Here is a 22,129-nt window from a genome sequence, read left to right as displayed (position 1 = left end):
ACCTGTTGGTATGATACATGCTCATTCCTCAGCACAGCTCAGTGTGCACACATCAGGCTGCCGTCCATGGGGTCACTAAGAGTCAGACACAACTGAAGTGACTTAGCACGCACAAGGTCAATGATTAAATTCTACTGTGAAGGACACTTCCTGTTTTTATGTTTCTGAACATTCTGGTGGTGAGGTACCATGTAACCTATAAAGTCATCGCTGGATCTGAAATTGGTCGTTTGTAGTAAGACACTACCTCCAGATTGCTTTCTAAAAACATTTCAAATCGTTCCGATCACTTGGGCATCCAGCCCACGTCAAAGAACAAGAGAAAGCTGCATGCTGAAAGGCCCCTCTCTGCCTGTGGTGTTAGAGGCATGAAGAAAGTAACAGAATTTTATCCAGGCACACGAAAGCCATGCTGTACAGGGCAGTCCTCTTGGACGAATGCTCGCAGACATTATTCTCAGGAATTCACTTTCAACTGCTAACCGTATTCCAGGGCTGTGGTTAAATTAGCATTATAGAGGACGAAAGAATGTTAAGTGGTCTTCAGAATTAAAAGCAAGGGTTTGCCAGCCTCAAGGAGGATCAGCTGAAACAATATCCTATCTGCAAACGTTGTTTGAAGAGGAGACATTAAAATGAGAGAGGTGAGAAAAGCAGGAAGGAGAGAGCAGTCGTTTCTTTCCTAATCTAAGCGTCGTGCCCAGCAGAGAGTCTCATTATGCTGGACATTCTGAAGATTAGGTCAGAGCTGATGATGTGTCTAAGGCTCGTATGAGGGTGTTGAAACAATAATCGGTTAATCACTGTACAGAACTCGTCTCATCTCCTAAACTCTGTCTTTCCCTTTTTAAAAAAGAAATTCTCATTCACAGATTAATTCAGTTTGGAAGATCTGATCCACATGAGTTAACTCGATGTAAAATCTTCAAAGGGAAAGCCGAGCGCGGCTTGACAGGTGTATGGAGCTTGCCTGGGTTTGCCCTCAGACCGGAAACGTGTCCTCTCGGGCGAGCACAGCCCGTTCTTTTCCTGGCGTGCACCTGAGCTGCGGGAGTCGGCCATGAAAAATTCATGCAGCGTGCTTCAGCGGTCCACCTACGTCCTTAACATCTACTGGCTTCACGTCACATGAAAACTTCAAAGTGAATCCACCCCGAGATTGCGGCAGGCTTTCCCCGGGAGCAGGGGTGGACAGCCCAGAGACGTCCTCCCCTTCCCGGCAGGCAGGAACGCCTGGCAGGACGCAGTGACTTACCCTCTTAACCATGTACAGGGGGAGGGCGGGGAGCAGCAGGGGTACCACGGTCGGGCTGCACGGCCATTCGGATTGCCGTGCTGCCTCAAAATTTTATTTTTAATCTCAACCTTTTTGCTTCCTATAAGCTTCCTGTGTAGCCAAAATATTCAGCCACTGAGGTGGTGGTGAGGTTACTCTGAAGCGCACAGCTGTGCGGGGAAACACATCGTCCCCTCCTGCCGGCCAGGTGATAGGGGATGGCTCACTTGGGTGGGTCTAGGCATGGCCGGCCCGGGAGCTGCTCCAGCTGGACGCCAGGCTATCCCAGCAACAGGAACAGTTTAGTACGACGACTGCAAACAAGCGGTGGGCTGTGTGGCTCTCTCCACTTTTAAGTCAATTACAGTGCAAGCCACCAGGAATTTAATTGCCAGCAGCCTACCACCTTGATCGGATTCACTACAGAAAGGCTCCCTACTTTATTCTCCTGATGCCAAGGGAAAATTTATCATCGTTAAATGATAATTGGCTGTAATATCTTTAGATTCTTCAGAAATGCTGGCTGGCAAGTTTCTAAAATTTTTCATCAATCTTGTTTGGTGTTTTTAAGAAGCCTACATCAGAGGAAAAAAGATGTCTAGGTCTGAAGAACACACTGCATCTTACTGTCTGCGTGAACAGGTCTCAAGAGTGTTCCATAATAAATTTATGGAGTTTACTTTTTCTATAATTTTAATTTTATTCATTATTTATTTATAATCCCATAATAAATCCGGTGGAGGTGATGTACCCTCCGTATTTCTCATGGTGCTGGCAGGGGTCCCCCCATCCCCACAGTGTCCCCACAGTCCAGAGAGGAGAAACACCTGAGCAGTCACTCTGGGGCCTTCCCTGGTGTCCCCTGGGGGGCCCGTGGTTAGGACTCTGAGCCTCCACTGCAGGGTGGGTGGGTTCCATCTCTGGTCAGGAAACGAAGATCCCACCAGCTGCAGAGTACAGTCCAAAATTTTAAAACAGAAATAAATAATAGTAAAAATAAATAAACATGCAATTCTGGGGTTTTCTGCAGATTTATCAAGACTTCTGATCTTTAGAGGTTTTCTAAATAGAACTCCAGTGAGAAAACGCACGATTGGGTGCCGTTTAACTTTTAGGGCAATACGTCAAGAGGCCAGTTCACTCAAGAATTAAAACATGGTTGTCTCCTCAGTCTCCTTACTTGTCACATTCTATCTGGTCCCCATAAACAGCAAAGAACACGAAAGCAGACAGAATGCAGATCTTCTCCTAAGGTTTAAGATGAGTCTGTCCATACCATCACTTCCTTATATCTCACCTTCTACACATTTTACCTGGTGCCAACAAAAAGATAAAAATACACATGGAACAAAATGCAAGGCAGTTAATTATAATATTTATGAGCTGCTTCTAAAATGCTTCTTGGTTAGACACTGAAATTATTAAAAAATTTACATATTCCAATTATCTAAGGCTTGGTACTGTGTTAGTATGGCAACCTGCAAACCCACTGTATTGGCTCATTTTCCGGCCCCATAGGAAACTCCTGGGTGTGGCTGTTTCAGAACTTTGCGAGGTTGGCATCAACTTAACCAGAATATCTGTGCAGCTCCCCCACCCCCAATAGACTAAGGTCAACTTTTTTGTTTCTGACTCAGAATTCTACTAATCTGACCTATTTTTATTAGCCTAGTACATACTTTACAATTGAGTGTTGAATCAGATTTGCTAAACAGAATAAATGGCTCTAATGATGTAAGTTGGAAATAACTAAAGTTATCACAGTCTATTTAATAACACAGTTTCCTCCATCCATGGGATTTTCCATACAAGAGTACTGGAGTGGGGTGCCATTGCCTTCTCCGATTAGTATTGAAAAGTCTTCATAAATCACATTTTTTTACTGCTGTGATTCTTGGTTCACGGGGTCCTTTAAACAGCAGAGCAACGTACACTGGACGTTGTGAGCCCAACGTCGAATCAGTGGACACAGCTCTCCACAGCCCGAAGAGGCCCCACTGAAGGCCAGACCTGCGCCATCTGTGGTCTGGAGCTGAGGACTCAACTCCCAGGAATTACGGTGCTGACGACAGGGTGGCAGCCCCCTGGGAGCAGTTGCTGGGCACGTGCAGGGCAGGTGAGGGCACACTCGGTTAATGCCCGCTGCCTCCTGACCCCGGGGCTGGCTACACTCTCCCAGGAGCTGTGCTGGGCCTAAAGCAACTGCATCACTGGGGACCAGGTGAGGCAGACGCTGTGGTCGAGCTCACCTGTGACACAAAACCACCGAAGGGGAAAGCCATTCCTCCAGAGAGCTTTGTAAAAAGATGAAATCTACCACTATACAGACAAAGTTACTTAACTCACTCTATTATGATGTGATCATAGTATTCTGAAATTTTCCACGACCATCTCCCAGCTGTGTTTTCTCAACAGCACAGTCCCTGCCTTTCCGACCATGAAGCTTCTCGCTGCAGACATCGGAGGCACTTCTGAGACTTACCTTTGATCTCTTTTGGCTCCAAGTTCTCGCTTCTAATCATTCCCCACTTATCTGGCAATCAGCTCTTGCATGGACAATTTTTGGAGCCTTCTTTTGAAGGCCAAATATGTAAACTAAGTTGCTTCAAACTAAAACTTCCTTAGATAAACTGAACATTTAACTGTGACGTGTGCGTTTTCTTCATGATCCACGCTTTTAGTTATTCTTAAGATACACTCCTAATTTTAACAAAACTTAATATCTGCATTTTCTCAAAGATTTTTTAAACATTAAAGTAAAAGAACACAACCTGTGGCCTAATCTCGCCCCATATAAGTTTCATGGATATGACCCCTTATAAGCCCAAAGATGTTCTGTTCTTAAAAAACATATACATTAATAGAGTAACAAAGCAAAAAAAAAATTTTTTATCTTTAAGTTCCCCCAATTAAATAAGATCTTGCATTTACAATTACTGGTCGGGTTCACATTTCCTGCCAGTCACTTCAAGGAAAGCAGCTATAGACACTGGATCAACCCTGAACCATAACCACCAGCCAGAGAGGCGAGACTTGCTGCACAGCCCCACCCGTGAGTCGCGGCGTCACCCGCACCCAGCGTCACTCCCCCGCCCCCGTGGCCGTGCAGGCCGTGGCACTCACTGGCTATGCTCAGGTGCACGGGCGGGCTGGTCTTGTTCTCCCCGTTTCTCTCGTTGACCGCCTGCACGTAGTAGGTCCCTGCATCGCTGGCCGCCGCTGCCAGGATCACCAGCTGGTTCTCCAGTGTAATGGCTCTGTGTCAGGGGACAGGAAAGGACAGGGTCAAGGCCCACCCATAGAACTTCTCTGCAAAGCACGTTAAGTCACCAGGCCAACTGCAAAGGAACGTCCACAGTTGGGTATTGTTTTGTTTTTTAGGTTAAAATGAGATCTGGAAGGACAGAAACGAATCCCCAGGCCGACCTGAGGAATGAGGCGGAGGCTGAGCCTCCTCAGTCCAACGATGTACTCGCTCCTGCCGGGCAGGGGTCTGGGAGCCCCAGATGCCACCTCCCCCAGTTGTGGGAAGACAGCCTTTGGAATATACACACCCAGAGCTTGTCACACTCAGAGGTTCCTCTAGGCCATCATCCCTGAGTCCTCATATACTCCAGTCCTATGGTGAAAAGGAACCCCTGGGACACATCTGACCCGCACACCTTGTCTTTAGAAATGAGAAAACCAAGGATCAGAGAGGTTACGTTGTTTGTCCAAGGTAACACAGAGGCATCACTTTGCCGACAAAGGTCTGTCTAGTCAAAGCTATGGTTTTTTCAGTAGTCATGTACGGATGTGAGAGTTGGACCATAAAGAAGGCTGAGCCCCAAAGAATTGATACTTTCGAACTGGGGTGATGAAGAAGACTCTTGAGAGTCCCTTGGACTGCAAGGAGATCAAACTAGTCAATCCTAAAGGAAATCAATCCTGAATATTCATTGGAAGGCCTGATGCTGAAGTTGAAGCTCCAATACTTTAGCCACCTGATGCAAAGAGCCAACTCACTGGAAAAGACCCTGATGCTGGGAAAGACTGAAGGCAGGAGAAGGGGACAACAGAGGACGAGATGGTTAGATGGCATCACTGATTCAATGGACATGAGTTTGGGAGATGAGTTTGGAAGCTCTCGGAGATGGTGAAGGACAGCGAAGCTTGGAGTACTGCAGTCCATGGGGTCAAAAAGAGTCGGACACAACTGAGAGACTGAACAACAATCAAGGTAACCCAGCAAGGTGACGATGCCAGAGGGAGGACTAAGTCTTCTCACATATAGACTGGTGCTCTGCCAACCATACCCCATACACAGACTCTTACCCTTACTTATTTAAAAGAAGAAGAAAAGCAATAAAGATAAAAATTTCATAAATCCGAGTGACCTTTCATTAAATGGGTATGCTTTGCCCATGTTATAGTTCTGTATTCTTTTTACTAGTTAGGGAGGTTGGGAGGCGATAAGACCCTGTGTTAAAAAAAACAAAAAAAACAAAGGTAAGTGATCTTTTCCTTGTCTGCTGAAGAGCGCTTTCTTCACAGTCTGAACACCGAATGTCTTCCAGCCTACGCCCTCATGTTCAAAACACTTGAAAAATCCAGGGACACTGGAGTGGATTGATCACCTCCCACAACTGTGTGACTCTATGGTGAACAGTTTTATTTGTTCGCTTTTAATCCTACGTAGTCACAGCCCTTCCAGATTCAGGTAAACTGAGATCTCTATTCCAGTAACATCAAAAAACATGCAAAATAAATAACTTCCCATGAGAAATTTTAACATAACAATCATCTTTTTCTTCCTGCTACCTCCAAACACCTTTTTCGAAATCTCTTGATTTTCAGACACTTTTTAAGATTATCTTAAGAAGTTATTGCTTATTCATGGTTCCCATAGGATATATTAGGTTTGAGGTCTCTATGACTAACTTACACCATTTCTCATTTAAGAAAATTTCCCTATTAAGAAGTTTTCAATTTTTAGTCCCATAAAAATATTTCACAAAAGCTTTACTATAATTATTTATAACTCCTTTATAGATTCCTTTATAGAACCATGGAAATTGTTCCATTTTATTTTAGTATATGTTACACTGCCACCTAAAATTAAATACGAATTATTTATTACACATGAAGTTTCACATTTAATAGTACAATTTAAAAACTGAATACATCATAACTTTTTTTTCTTTAACATCTGATTTTTGCAATAGTAATTTCAAATATGCCTATTATTCCTCAGAATTATTCTCCAAAATGTATCCATTAATTCTCTGTATTATTTATGACATTGTTTCAAGGGTACTGAAAATAAAAAAGTACATAAAGAATAGAAATATTAAAGTTTACGTCTATTATAATTTATATCTATAAGCTCATTTTTTCTTCTAGCTTTAAATTTCTGTGGTAAAGTCAAAACTTATGAAGAGAAATGTATCTATTGCCAAAAAGAACACCACAAAAATTCCCAAACTTTACAGAACATTACATTAATAAGGGTCAGTTCCCCAGAAGACTTCATCCCTGCCTATTCAACTCTTTCTGAATAGAGCACTTATACAAAAGGATCTGATTTTTAAATGAAAACTAAAAATCTAACAACATTCAACTCATTCACAACTCTGGTGACGGTTGTAATGCTTAAGAAGAAGACCATCTTTAAAGATTGGAGCGGGTACCAGGCGTCCATGCTCTGGGTCCTCTTTCCTGGGAGATCCTGAATTTGGGGTGGTGCCCAAGCCTCCCCAGGCAGCCACATGATGAGGACTCAAGCCAGCCCCGCTCCCAGCAGCAGGCTTGCCACCCCGGCTTCGTTCAAGGCAGTGAGGAGCTGCCAGGGGACCCGAGCTCCCCATGAGGCCAGTGGAAGGACTGTGTGGGGGCCGGTCAGACCTCTGCTGCCCTGGGGGCTGCCGGAGGCCGCCCTTCCAACCCCAAGGGGAGGGAACATGTGAACAAGTCAGGAGGAAGGCCGGGACTGTGAGAATCAGACCAAGCTAGCCCACAGCCTGAATGTAATGACGAGAAAGTGACCGCCGTGATCCTTTAATACGACTCTTACACTTGTTCATAAAATATTCAGTGGTGACATGAGGTCACCAGGTGGGCTGACGTCCGGCATCTCCTCACAGCCCGCCCTGGGGCAGCAGCTCTGTGCTGAGAGGGCCACGCCACACAGACTGGTCTGTGCCAGCTGGTGCTCTCCAGTCCCTCCCTCTAGCGACGGACACAGGAGACCAGGCTCCAGACAGCCGGGCTGTGGCGTGGACCTGAATCGACATTGGTCTGGGGTGGCCACACCTAAGTTAGTTCATCAGCTCAATGGGCAGGACGTCCATCCCTTGGCTGGGGGTCAGGCTTTTTCTCCTGCTACTAGGTGTGAACAACGAAGCCTGCTGCCCCAGATAGATGCTTATGGTGACAATTTTATGGCCATGACGGGAACAACCTTAGCACAAGGCTGACATGTTGATGGCAGGACAGAGACAATGGACAGCACCTGTGTCCTTGATCTTGAGGCCCTGGTGGGGCCAGTGAACTGTCCTGCAGGCCTCCTATCCCTGGACCTCCCGCTTCACGAGGTAATGTTCATCATTCGTGCTTAAACACAGTAGGTGAGGGTTTCTGTTACTAGAAGTGCAATACATTTGATATAGATTCAGCACAGACAATAGCAGAGAAGAGTGAAAAAGCTGGCTTAAAACTCAACCTTCAAAAAACAAAGATCATGGCATCCAGTCCCATCACTTCACGGCAAATAGATGGGGAAACAATGGAAACAGTGACAGACTTTCTTTTCTTGGGCTCCAAAATCACTGCAAATGGTGACTGTAGCCATGTAATTAAAAGACACTTGCTCCTTGGAAGAAAAGCTACGACCAACCTAGACAGCATATTAAAGCAGAGACATTACTTTGCCAAAAAAAGGTCTGTCTAGTCAAAGCTATGGTTTTTCCCTTAGTCATGTATGGATGTGAGAGTTGGACTATAAAGAAAGCTGAGCACCAAAGAACTGATGGTTTTGAACTGTAGTGTTGGAGAAGACTCTTGAGAGTCCCCTGGGCTGCAAGGAGATCCAACCAGTCCGTCATAAAAGAAATCAACCCTGAATATTCATTGGAAGAACTGATGCTGAAGCTGAAATGTCAATACTTTGGCCACCTGATGTGAAGAGCTGATTCACTAGGAAAGACCCTGATGTTGGGAAAGACTGAAGGCAGGAGGAGAAGGGGACGACAGAGGATGAGATGGTTGGATGGCATCACCAACTCGATGGACATGAGTTTGAGCAAGCTCTGGGAGTTGATGATGGACAGGGAAACCTGGCGTGCTGCATCCATGGGGTCACAAAGAGTCAGACATGACTGAGCAACTGAACTGAACTGAACTGAGGGTAAAAAAAAAACAACAAAAAAAACCTAAAGCATGTGTATCCTCTGTGCATAGAAATAACCCCACATATCAGCCCAGCTACATGCAGATGTGAAATGGAAACAGTGGCTGTCTTGTGTGCTAGGTAAGTTGTGTCTGACTCCTTGCAACCCTATGGATCGCAGCCCGCCAGGCTCCTCTGTGCATGGGATTCTCCAGGCATGAATACTGGAGTGGGCTGCCACGCCCTCCTCCAGGGGATCTTCCCGACCCCGAGATTGCATCTGTGTCTCCTGCATCTCCTGCACGGGCAGGCAGGTTCTTTACTGCTAGTGCCACCTGGGAACCCCTAACAGTCAGTGGCTAGCTCCGAGTAAAAAGATTCCAAGTTATGTTCTTTTGATTTTTGTTTTTTTTAAATATTTTCCATAGTAAATATCACTTTTGTTATCAAAAGAAAAAAAAAATCTCAAAATGAATGCAGGGTATGCTAAGTAATTAGCAAAGTTCAATAATTTCCCATATTACAAACTACATAGCTTCCACTACAATGTAGTTCCAAAGTACTAATTTAAAACTTACATTGATTTTAATAGGAAAACTACAGTATTAGGCCAGAGATTTTCTCTTCTCTTAACTTTATTAAAATAACTGTATGTATGGTTTTATGTAAAGTTATTTCCTTAGTCTTTCCCAACTTCAAAACGACAACGTATAATTCGAATTTCATGGAACAATGTTGCTGCTGCTGCTGCTCAGTCGCTCAGTCGTGTCTCACTCTTAGTGATCCCATGGACTACAGAACTTCCCTGACCTCCACTGTCTCCTGAAGTTTGCTCAAAATCATGTCCATTGAGTTGATGATGCCATCCAACCATCTCTTCCTCTTCTCCTGCCCTCAATCTTTTCTAGCACTAGGGTCTTTTCCAATGAGTTGGCACTTCGCATCAGGTGACCAAAGTATTGGAATAGTGATATAGAAAGTAAGAAAAAAATGAAGGCACCTGGTCGAGTATGGGTGAAATAAATGTGGTTTAGTCAGGAAACCAGAGCGTTGGACCTATAAAAAAAGAAGCTAAAGGGTTACACACCAGTCACTGACTCGGAGCACAGGGAGTTGTCACTGGCAAGTTGCCCTTAACAGTGGACATTCCTGACATAGGAAGCGCTGTGGTTCCACAGAAGAAGACCAGTTGGAATGGACAGCTCTCTAGGGCTTTGGTTTCCACTTGGTTCTCCCGGCAGTGGGCAGAATAAGAATTCTCCATTTCAGGAAAGATGAAACCCTGAGGAACTACTGGCGGTCTTTGGCCATCAGCAGCAATCAGAAACACTGAGGGGGACAGGCTCCTGGGAGGCGGCTCCCAGACCCGGGCTGATGCATGTGGTGGGTGGGTTTTGGGGGGTGGGCTGTGGCGATATGGTCAAGTGTGCTTCCCCCGACACCAGCCTGTGCCACACGGAGCATCTGTTGTCAGAGAAGTGACATCGTTGTATCAATTCCAGAAGCACCAGGTTTGTCACTGATGCAAACAGCTCAGGGTGTGCCTGCTCAAGACTAGGAACAGAAAGCGAGGGCCTGTGTCCCTTGGGTTGCCATGGGGACAGGTCCAAACAACTGTGTCACTGATGAGTCGGCAGCCATTTGAGTTCCCAGGCCTGACTGGAGTGGAGGGAATCCAACCTGAACCAGGCACACATTGCCATGTCCCATGGTGCTTAGAGCTGATACGTTTATACACCATATGAAGTAATAGGAAACACTAATAATTTGCCCTTAAGAGTGCTAAGAGTGGTTTGGGGGCTTCTCAGGTGGTTCGGTGGCAAAGAATCCACCTGCCAACATAGGAGACAAAAGACACTCAGGTTCGATCCCTGGGTAGGAAGATCCCCTGGAGAAGGAAATGGCAACCCACCCCAGGATTCTTGCCCAGGAAATCCCATGGACAGAGGAGCCACATACAGCCCATGGGGTCACGAAAGAGTCAGACGCGACTTAGTGACTGAACAGCAGCAGCAGCAAGAGTGGTTATGGACGCAAAAAGAGGAGCTCCAAGTTTCCCAAAATTTCCATAACGTTCATCATAGCGTTCAACGTGGACTTCCCCAACGGTCTAGTAGTTAAGAATCTGCCTGCCAATGCAGAGGACATGGGTTCGATGCCTGGTCGGGGAAGAGCCCGCGTGCTACAGGGCAACTAAGCCTGAGAATCACAACACTGAAGCCCTTGGCCCTACAGCCTGCGCTCCGCAGCAAGGGAAGCCGCTGAAATGAGGAGCCCGCGCACCGCAACGAAGGGTGGCCCCCCCTCCCTGCAACTAGAGAAAAGCCCACAGCAACGGAGCCCCAGCACAGCCAAAGCGAAGTAAATAAACCTTAAAAACACTTTCACTGTAACTCATCCTTTTTGTTTTCATAAAAAAAGTTAAATATATACTAAGTTCTCAATAAGTATTTTGACCTTTGACGCTTTTTAACACACAGCCAGATGGTAATATAAACACGGATCTGTATTGACACTTTATCAAACTGTCCAGACACGACCAAGCGACTACCATTATGATGAAAACTCGGTCAGGGCTTCAGGAAAATAAGAACTTTGCCCACGAGATAGGAGAGTATAAATCTGGGTCTGTGGCTTTACTATTGCAGATGTTAAAGCAGCATTTGACTGGTTTCGATTGTTATTCGATTACATTTTTTTTTAAATCGGGAGTGCAGAAAAATGCAGAACATTAGTTTTTAAACCCTTAAAAATAAAAACGAAACATTTAAAATGTTCCCTATTTTAATTAAACAGCTTTTTAATGGGTCAGTTCTGAGGTTTAGTGCTCTGAGGATGATCTGGATATCAAGGCTTCCTGTGTAACAGCAAGTTCAAGGCGGACAACTTGTAAATTGATGAACTTCCCTTACTTGTACAATTACAAGAACTAAAATTGCTTCTAAGGAGCTGTCGGCCGTAAGGAGTCCCTGGGTACTCAATAAGTGTTAAGGCAGCGGAATGACGTGTTTACTTAGTCAGGATGTAAACGCTTGCTGCTCACTGGTTGCCCCGGGTGCGAGAAGAACATTTTAAAAGGCAAGTGAACAAGAATTTGGGAAACCTATTTCTCAAAATTTCAAATCCAGAGAGGTGGCGAGTTGAGTTGTGTTCATTGGTAGAACAGGAAAACCCAGGATAGACGACAAGGAGTAAATGGGATTTGACTTTAGCTCTGCTGTACCCAGTGCTGCAGGCCCGCGAGAGCTCAGGCTGTGCAGTGAGGCCCTTGTCCGGTGGGGGAAGGACCAGTGGTGACCTGAGAGGAAGACCCTAGAGACGGGGAGGGCCGTTCAAACCTCCACCAGTTTAGTGAGCGGCATGGCCCCGTGCCTTGTGGAACGTTTCCTACTCTCAGACCATTCAGGGGCCCTGCTCTATGGCCACCATATGCTAAGCTCAGTCGTTAAGTCATGTCTGACTCTTTGTGACCCCGTGGGGTGCAGCCCACCAGGCTCCTCTGTCCATGGGATTCTCCGCAAGAACACTGGAGCGGGTTGCCATTTTCTTCTCCAGAGGATCTTCCTGACTCAGGGATCGAACCCCTAAAAATGTTCAGACAAGTTTGACCTGGATGGAGCAAGGCCTGGAACCAGATCTGGCCCTGACTGTTCCCCGAGGCTCCATAGGTGGTTTTTTTCCCATCTGTGAAAGAAGAGCAACAGTACCTACATCAAAAGGACCCTGTGAAACAGAAATCAAGGCAGTGAGGGACACGAGGCCGACACACACCCAGTCAGTCAGTGTTGGCTGGCACTGAGCCCGGCTCCCAGGTGTGGTGCACACAGATAATAAGTGATCAACTGAGAAACACAGACAACTGTCCTATGTGTGGGGGTGCTAAATAGCAACTACTTCCTAGAGTTTTAGTTCACAGACCTTCCTATAAACACACACACAGCCAGGCGATGGAATCATTGGATTAAGGTCATGAACCATCTGCTGCGCTACCACCTAAAAGCCATCGCTGGGGAGCCGAGGTGTCACAATGCAGCAGAGACCCGGGAAGAGCCCATTTTCAGACACGTCCGCCCATCTGAGAAACAGACGGCAAAGCCCACTTTACAAGACTTTAATGCTGGAAAATCCACAGCGGCTTCTCAACACGTGCTGATGTGCCACAAATAGAACCAACCCTTTTCCTCTGGAACAGACACCGAACGATGGGAGAGACGGAGAAGAAACATGGAAATTACAGGGTGACGATGCAACGGTGAGGGGTTCATCTCATCAGGGACTCTACCAACAGAAATATATTTACTGATAACAGGCTTTCCTAACATTTCTAGCTAGTTTTCTAAAGCATTTCAGTCGATCTATAACTTAGTCGATTTATGCTCAGGGGGCTTTTGTTACTTTAACCAGTTGTCAGCACAGACACAAATAAACAGCCTTGCACGGTTCCTGGTGTGCTCAGTCATTTGGCAAAGAGTGAAGCGGCAGAGGAAGGGTTCAACGGTGCTGAGGTCAAGGCACAAAAATTTCCAAGCAACCTTTTTTTTTTTTTCCTGCTAAAACAAAAAGAACAAGAAACAAGACTTAAAATGTGTGGAATATGTGTTTTTAGGTATTTAGGTCCAAAGAGTGTCCTAAACACCCATCTTATACTCTGAACAGAGTGTAAGATCCACTCAAACTAAAAGCCATTTGAAAACATAACAGAAAGGCATATGAAAAAAAGGGCACCCATGACGGCCCCTCTACCCCGAGACCCTCTAAAAATAATGGACAGAGCTGAGGCAAGTCCATGCTATGTAGTGATCTAATGAAAATGGTATGTGATTCAGCCAAAAATTAATGAGTAGCCAAGTTAGAGACTCCCCCCAAAGTAAGAGACCATGAGGACCAGGGTGGTGGCCAACCCAGGGGCACAAGCGTCTGGTGAAGAGTTCTGCAGGGCGTGAGGTGACCCGTGTGGTCTCAGTGAGGTGGGCCCTTCCCCAGACAGGGCGTGAGGTGACCCCGTGTGGTCTCAGTGAGGTGGGCCATTCCCAGGGCAGGGCATGAGGTGACCCCGTGTGGTCTCAGTGAGGCGGGCCCTTCTCGAGGCAGGGTGTGAGGTGACCTGTGTGGGCTTGGTGAGGTGGGCCATTCCCAGGGCAGGGTGGAGAGGAGGGGTAGACCCAGCTGTTCCTGCCTGCAGGTGGAGTCAGGAAAGCCTGCGGCTGGCCAGTGAAGCTTCCAGATGAGCCAGTTCCTCTCTGCACCCTGCTCTCTTCAAAGGAAAGCACTCACGGAGGGCGGAGCACTTGACCCTGCTCCGCGTGCTTCTACCGAGCAGGACTGTGTCCTCACGGCAGGATCAAGTGGGCGGAGCAGCGGCCGTGGAAGAGGTGCTCTCCTTTAAGACCTGACAATGGCAGAGGGGCCCTGGACCACGCCAGCGGGCACAGGCTTTTGTACATGCCTCTGCCTTTCAAGTCGGCCGCAGTGTTAGCTCCTCTTTAAAGAACCAGCTTATCACAAAGGCGGTCTACTCTTTGTCCACCTCTGTAGTTATTAAGGGACAGAGCTGTGCGCAGAGCCTCAAGCGCTGCAGCGGATCTTCAGCGACAGCGGCCCGGAGGCACTGCTCCCCAGGCTCCAGGGCGAGACCCTCACGCTCAAGGACACAGCGCCCTTGACGGCGAAGGGGAAGTTAACCGGGAAGACAACCCAATCCTCTTGTGACCTCCTTTCCTTCTGGAAACTACCATTGTGCGTAAGCAGCAGTGTGTGAGCACAATGTCTGCTGTTCTCCACTTCCTCAGGGGCCCACGAGCCGTCTGGGTTACACACAGGCTCTGACACATGCAGGGAAGTGGCAAACTTTCAACAGAGAGTAGCTAATTTATAAACAAGGTCGGGAGATATTTAACACCCTGGGCCCTTACACCAAATTCCCTGGAAAGGTCACTGTGCCCCTTCGCAGGCCGGTGGGGGCCGTGGGGCTGGAGTGAGTCCACAGGTGCCATCAGAGAACCAGCTGAGCAGCAGCCACAGAGGGGAGACGGATGCTGGCATCCTCAGAGCTCTGACGGGGTGCTTTGTGTCCGGTCTCAGCAGGGGCAAGCCTGGCTGTCTAAACAGTGCCCCTGAGGGCTGACTCACAAGTCATCACCCTGTTCCTCCCTCTCCCTGGGTGCCCGTGGTCCCTGAAGGAGCAGGAAGCCCCCTTGCACCTCCCCTCTGGGCGCCTGCCGTGGGCCTGCCCGGGGCTGAGTCTGCAGGCACCGTCTCCCTCATCCTCCTGGCTGCCGGGGGTGAGCAGCGCGGGTGTGGGTGCACAGCGGGGCTCCTCTGACACCCCTGTGGCACTGAGCAAGCTGCCCGCCTGCTGGGTGGCACAATGCTGCTGCCCCCCTTCCCAGTGCAGGTGTGAGAGACAAGTGAGATTCTACAAACAACCGGCACCACAGCTGACACACACCCCACACTCCAAACCGGTTACAATGCCCATGTTACAGGCAGAAACGGAGGCTCTTAGGGGTGAAATAGCTTTTCCAAAGAAAAGGGAAGAGCCGAGACGCTAAGCCAGCACCCTCCAGCCCCCCACCCCAATGCAGTCCTTGCTCAAGGCCCCTCACCCCAGGCTATGCCACCTGCCCTCTGCCCAGACCGGGAGGCCAGCCTCGGTCCTGAGGCAAAGTACCATCCGGGGCGCCTCACTATTGCGTCCTGGGCCGCTCTCGCTTTCTCTCTGTCTCCGTCCCTCTAAGCCCCCACCGCACCTCTCTAGGACTCCTGTCTGGCCCCCCGGTGGCTAAGCTGGCGCCTGGCATGCGGCAGTCCTGGTGGAAGCGGTGATGCAATGGAGTGGAGCTGTGACCGCTGGACGGGGGCTGTGCCGGCACCCACACCCACCGGGAGGACGGCGGTTCCGTGATGCTCCAGATCCCCGTGGGAGCCCCGTGCCCCTGAGGAGTGTAGGCTGGAGGGGAGGGGCCCCCTTTCCTACCCTGGAAGAACCCTAAGGCCAGGCCTTCTTGGTCATGGTTGCGGAAGTTCCCATGTCCTCTGGGTCACAGCAGTCAGCCCTGGAAACAAGAGGCAGGGGCAGGGGGCCCGGCTGGGTCATGACAGTTTGTGAAAACGCTCTTTCCCTTGGGGAGACAAAATTTTTTTTCTCAAGAACTACCTACTTTGGACCCTCCCCAGAAAAGCTTAAATAGCCTTTTTTTGGGGCATTAGAATGCATCTAAAATGAGAAAACGTGCCTGGGACTTGAGACGCGTCTGGGTAAATGGTGATCTGCCCAGGGTCTAGCCATAAATAATGTAAAGAGGGCCATTTTGGGAAAGTCTGAGTGAATTGGGAACATGATGAACCATGACACACACCTGTGAGATGCAGGCGGCGTGTGTCGTTAGGTGACATCACTCACAGTGCCTAGACACCCCAACGCCCATAAAAAGGAGGCAAGTGGATAAAAATAGAAAAAGGCAACAGCCACTTCTCCCGGCCGCCTCCACTTCTTGCTGCCGTTACTGATCTCGCGGCTCATTTCCGTGACAAACACAGCACCACAGCACGCGAAGCAGTCGCCTCCGTTCGTCTCCGTGGAGCCGCGCTGGTGTTCGCTGGGTGCTGATGCATTTGCTCCTGACCCCGGCCGCATTTCTCAAAGGTCTCCCAGGTTCGCCACAAGCCCCGTGTAACTAGCACCCTGGCCCAGAGTGATTCGATGAGCCAGGCACAAGCTTCGAACACAATGGAAGACCTCAGGCAACGCTCACAGAGTGACACAGGTAAAGACCTCCGGGGTTTCCTAAGGAGAGGGCACCTTTGCTGGAAGGAGAGCTAAGGAGAGGTGAACACGCAGCCCAGCCCACCTGCGCCACGCGCCTGCTGTGTGAACCTCCTCTGGGTTGCGGGACAGTGGCCTCAAAGATGGCCACGTCCTAACCCCCAGAACCTTAAACACGCTACCTCGCACGGCAAAGGGACTTTGCAAATGCAGCTAAATTAAGAATCTTGACACAGGGAGATGATGGTGGACTCTCCAGGTGGGTCCATGTAATCACACGGGATCTAAAAGTGAAAGGAGTCGGGAGCATCCGAGCCAGGGAGACGTCTGGAGGTGTGATGCAAGGGGCTCTGAATATGGAGGAAGGGGCCAGAGCATGGAACGCAGGTGCCCCAGAAGCTGGAAAAGCCCAGGACCCTCCAGAGAACACAGCCCTACCGACACCTTGATTTTAGCCAGCGGGGCCAGTTTCAACCTTCTGAGCCTCAGAGCTGTAAGACAGTAAGCCTTCGTTCCCTTCTCCAGGGCATCTTCCTGACTCAAGAAGTGAACCCCAGTCTCCTGCATTACAGGCGGACTCTACCATCTGAGCCACCAGTTAAGCCCTGTTAAGACACTAGGTTTGTGGTAATATGTTACAGCAACAATAGAAAAACTTCAGTTTTCTGGGCTCTAGTTTTTTCACTTCTGAAATGAGAGATTCCCTACCCAGCTCACAGGGTTGCTATGTACATTGAATAAAGTGAGTTTAAAGTGTGTGTGTGTGTGTGTGTGTGTGTGTGTGTGTGTGTGTGTGTGTATGCGTGCACACTAAGCATAGGGCCTGGCACTGTAAAATATTCAACACACTTCCCATTATTACACAAATTCAAATTTATGGCAAGACTGATTCAGAGCTTCCTCTGACAGAATGTTGGCAGCATTTATCATTTATTTGTGATGAGAATAAAAGGGAAGACGTTTAATCAAAAGCATTTATGATCTCCCTGTGTCTTTACTTCAGGGTCCTCTTGAGCCATCTGGGGTAACAGCAGAGCCCTAGAGGAGGAGCAGGGCCTGGGGGCTTCACACTGAGAAGAGAACCGGAAATCCAGAACTGACCCAGAGGGGAGGGCGGGGGAAGCGCCGGCTGGAGACAGGGGCGCAGGGGGTAGGGGGGAAGGATGGATGGGAAGTGAAGTCTGTGCGCTGCCTGTCTGTAATTTCTGGAGAGGCTGGCAGTGATTTTAGTTGCTTTGACAACACTTCCTTTTTGGACGGCTGTATTGTATTTTTTGCTTTGCCATCAAGTAGGGATTGCACGAGATGTGTTTCCCTCGCATGTTCATTCACTCACTCACTCATTCACTTACTCGTCTGACAAACGACCACATGCCTGTGCTGGAAGGCGAGGTCAGAGAGGACGTGGGAGGGTTTCTCGGGCTCCACACTCCAGCAGGGTCTGAGGCGGGCGTGTCTATCGCAACGGCCTTAAGTGCTGGCCCCGATCCCTAAGGCCAGACTGTGGCCCCTAGATGCTGCTCCCGCAAAAGGGGGCCAGGGCCTTCTGCAGGAATGACTAACGATGGGTCTGGGGCAGGAAATGTACGAGACGAGCCTTGAACATCTGGTATCACACGGGGAGGAAACACCAAGACAAGGTCATATGGAAAGGACTCAGGAATCAATCCGAAGATGCTTTCACTGCCTTAAAAGGGCACGATTTGACACCAATAAGACAGGATGCATGAAGACACAGCACAGTCATAAATAAATACATAAACATTAACAAAACAAATAAGACAGCACGAAAATCAGAAAAGAAGACGTAAACTGCCTCGATCTGCAGATAGCATAGTCTGCATGGAAAATACCCAGAAATCGACAGAAAACAAACACAAAAGCAACTCATGGAATTAATAAGTGAGTTCTGCAAAGGCTTCAGGATATGAGATAAGCATACAAAAACCAATTATATTTCTGTATAACAGCAACAAACACACAAAAATCAAAATTAAAAATATAACACCACTTATAGCTGCTCAACAGAAATACTCATGTGGAAATGAAAATATATACAGGATTCCTGTGCAAAAACTCCACAGACACTGAAGAAAGAAAACAAAGTTCTAAATAAATGAAAAGACATACTGAGTTCATAGACTGAAAAAGTAAAAATGTTAGTGCTCTCCAAACAGGTCTATAGGCTTAATGTAATTTCTATCAAAATCCCAGAAATAGTTTTGGAGATGTAGGAAAGATATTTCTAAAATTAATATGGAAGATTAAGAAATTAGAATGGTTAAAGCAATTTTTAAAAAGTAGGAAGAATTACTCTATCCAATGCTAAGATTTACTGCATAACACAGTTACTGGAACAGAGGTGCTGACAGATGAACAGACACTTCAGTCAACAGAATACACTAGAGAACCCAGAAAGACACTGATACAAGTCCGGCCACTGACTCTCGACAAAGGTGGCAACGCAACTGAATGGAGGAAGGAGAGTCTTTCCAACAATGGGGCTGGGGTAACTGGGCACTCCTAGGGGAAGCTACTGCAGTGCTGGGGAAGACTCTTGAGAGTCCCTTGGACTGCGAGGAGATCGAGCCAGTCAATACGGAAGGAAATCAACTCTGAATACTCATTGGAAGGACTGAAGCTGAAGCTCCAATACTTTGGCCACTTGATGCAAAAAGCTGACTCACTAGAAAAGACCCTGATGCTGGGAAAAACTGAGGACAGGAGGAGAAGGGGGTGACAGAGGATGAGATGGTTTGATGGCATCCTCAACTCAACGGACATGAGTTTGAGCAAACTCCAGGAGATAGTGAAGGACAGGGAAGCCTGGTGTGCTGTAGTCCATGGTATCACAGAGAGTCGGACATGACTGAGCAACAACAACAAAAGGAAAAGTAAAATTAACTGTGCTCTAACACCCACACATCCTATAAGAAAATTAACTCATAATATGTCAGAGATTATATGTAAAATGTAACACTATAAAATTTCTGGAAGACATTTCAGGAGAAATTCTTTGGGACCTAGGGCTTGGAGCAGACTTCTTAGACATGACATTGAAAGCAAAGAGAAAAAAAATCAATAAACTAGACCATCAAAATTTAAAACTTTTGTTCTATGAAAAACCCTGTAAAAAACAAACATATTATAGATTTGGAAAAAATACCTGTAAATCATAAATCTGACAAAGGATACATATCTAGAATACATAAAGAACTCTCAAAAGTCTATAGCAGTACAAAGAAAAAGAAACAAACCTAAACAACCCAACTAGAAGACTGGCAAAGGGCATGAAGTGGCATGCCACTGAAGAGGGCATACAGAGGGCAAATGAGCACATGAAGAGATGTTTAACATCACTCGCCATTAAGGAGATGTAAATTAAGACCATGGTGAGACATTCATACACACTTATCAAAACAGCTAAAACCTGAAAACGGTAGGGTAGAGAACCTGCACCTTCCTTTTATTGCAGGCGGGAAGGTAAAACGGTGCAACCACTCTGGAAAACTGGTTGTCAGTTTCTTAAAAAAGCTAAACACAAACATACTTACCATTTGACCCAGCAATTAGAGCCCCGGACATGTTCCCCAGGGAATGAAATCTGAAGTTCACACAAAAACCTGTGTACAAATGTTCATAGTAGCTTTATTTGGAATAGCCAGATTCTGAGAACAACCCGAGTATCTCTCAACAGGTGAAGAGTTAAATTTTGCTGCTGCCATACTAAGGGAAACCACACAGCAATAGAAAGGGACTACCGACCGATACACACAACTCAGATGGATCTCAAGGGCGTTACGCTGAGTGAACAAGCCGATCTCAAAAAGTCACAGACTATGATTCCACTTACATGACATTCCAGAAAAGCCAAAACTTCAGCAAGGGAGGACGGGTGAGCGGTGGGCTGCAGGGATGCTGTAGGTGGGAGGCAGGTGTGACTATACGGGGGCAGCACTAGAGGCCTTTGTGGAGAGGGGGCAGCTCTGCACCTTGACAGCAGAGGCGGCTACTCGAAACCACACGCGTGATAAGCAGACATGGAGCGACACGCACACCACGCCAAGCTCAGTCTCCTGGTAAAGCACACGCGTGATAACAGGACATGGAGCTACACTCATACCATGCCAAGCTCAGTCTCCTGGTAAGTTACACACATGTGATTACAGGACATAGGGATGCTCACATCACACCAAGCTCAGTCTCCTGGTAAATTACCTGTGTGATAACAGGACACGGAGCTACACTCACACCACACCAAGCTCAGTCTCCTGGTAAGTTACACACGTGTGATTACAGGACACAGGGACGCTCACATCATGCCAAGTTCAGTCTCCTGGTAAAATTACCTGCGTGATAACAGGACACGGAGCTACACTCACACCACGCCAAGCTCAGTCTCCTGGTAAGTTACACACGTGTGATTACAGGACGCAGCAACACTCAGATCACACCAAGCTCAGCCTCCTGGTAAATTACCTGTGTGATAACAGGACACAGAGCTATACTCACACCACGCCAAGCTCAGTCTCCTGGTAAGTTACACACGTGTGATTACAGGACATAGGGATGCTCACATCACGCCAAGCTCAGTCTCCTGGTAAATTACCTGCATGATAACAGGACACGGAGCTACACTCACACCACGCCAAGCTCAGTCTCCTGGTAAGTTATACACGTGTGATTACAGGACACAGCAACACTCATACCACACCAAGCTCAGCCTCCTGGTAAAGCACACGCGTGATAACAGGACACAGGGACGCTCACATCATGCAAGCTCAGCCTCCCCATTTGGACAGCACGCCGGAGTCATGTGAAGCATAACCGGTGGGTGACAGGTGCACGGGACCTCTCTGAATGATTCTCCACCTGCCTGTGAGTGTATAGTTATTTCAAAATAAAAAATTTTAAAAAACGGGGGTAAACCTATGCCAGAGAAAAGAAAAAGAAGGAACACTCCCAACTCATTCTCTGGGAAGACAACAACTTGGAAACTAAAACCAACAAGCTGTTTTATTCTCCTGGAACTCACCAGTTGGTCAGCGGAGAGTTACAGCCGGAGTTTCCAAGGGGGATACAAGTTGGGGTTTGAGTACAGAATGATAAACAGGTCAGAGGCTCTGGATGTGGACACCATTTGCAGAGGCCCTGGGACAGAACAGGTGTGGGATGCTCCTGGGTATCAGAGGAAGCATGGAGGCCGGAGCAGACGCAGCAGGGAGACAGGGCGGGAGACACGATGGGGGCGGCCCTGGCCCCTGGACCTTCCCAGACCTTCCTCACTCAGGAGCCCTTTTGCTCCAAGGTCACCCTTGCTTCTTTGGTCAAACTCAGGGACCAGAGCCTCAGGGCTGAGAGAGGACGATGAATGAGACGGGGATACTGACAGTCTGCAATGGGAATAAATAAGCTATTTAAATGCAGCTCTGAAAACTCAAAACGCAGAGCTGAGGCCAGTCACAGAACTTTACAAAGAAGGATTAAACAAGTCAGTAGACTGTAAGGGTCAGGGAACAGGAGTTAATGCTTTTAATTATAACCTTGAAGTGATATTGAAAAGAGAGTAAATTACATGCCCTATGCTCTAAAATAAAAGTAGACACGTTCTAGAAAAGTTTTCATTAAAACTAACACAAAGTAAAAATAAAAAAGGTTATAGTAATAAAATGTTACTTTCAGCTATTAAAGAAAAACCCTATTATATGAAATAGCTAATCAC

General features: G+C 47.5%; 1 protein-coding gene across 3 annotated transcripts in view; it reads right to left on the bottom strand.

The window, feature by feature from the left end:
* The window catches only part of SDK1 (sidekick cell adhesion molecule 1), a 628,823-nt gene that overhangs the window by 278,744 nt on the left and 327,950 nt on the right, over window positions 1-22,129 (bottom strand). For all 3 annotated transcript variants that reach the window (XM_045164319.1, XM_045164317.1, XM_045164318.1), the window contains exon 5: window positions 4,400-4,533. In XM_045164319.1, coding sequence (XP_045020254.1) covers window positions 4,400-4,533 — 134 coding nt within the window. The remainder of the gene's footprint in view (window positions 1-4,399; window positions 4,534-22,129) is intronic.

This window comes from Bubalus bubalis, chromosome 24 (assembly GCF_019923935.1).
Source record: "Bubalus bubalis isolate 160015118507 breed Murrah chromosome 24, NDDB_SH_1, whole genome shotgun sequence".
Lineage (NCBI taxonomy): Eukaryota > Metazoa > Chordata > Mammalia > Artiodactyla > Bovidae > Bubalus > Bubalus bubalis.
This window is presented reverse-complemented; position numbering and strand designations above follow the sequence as displayed.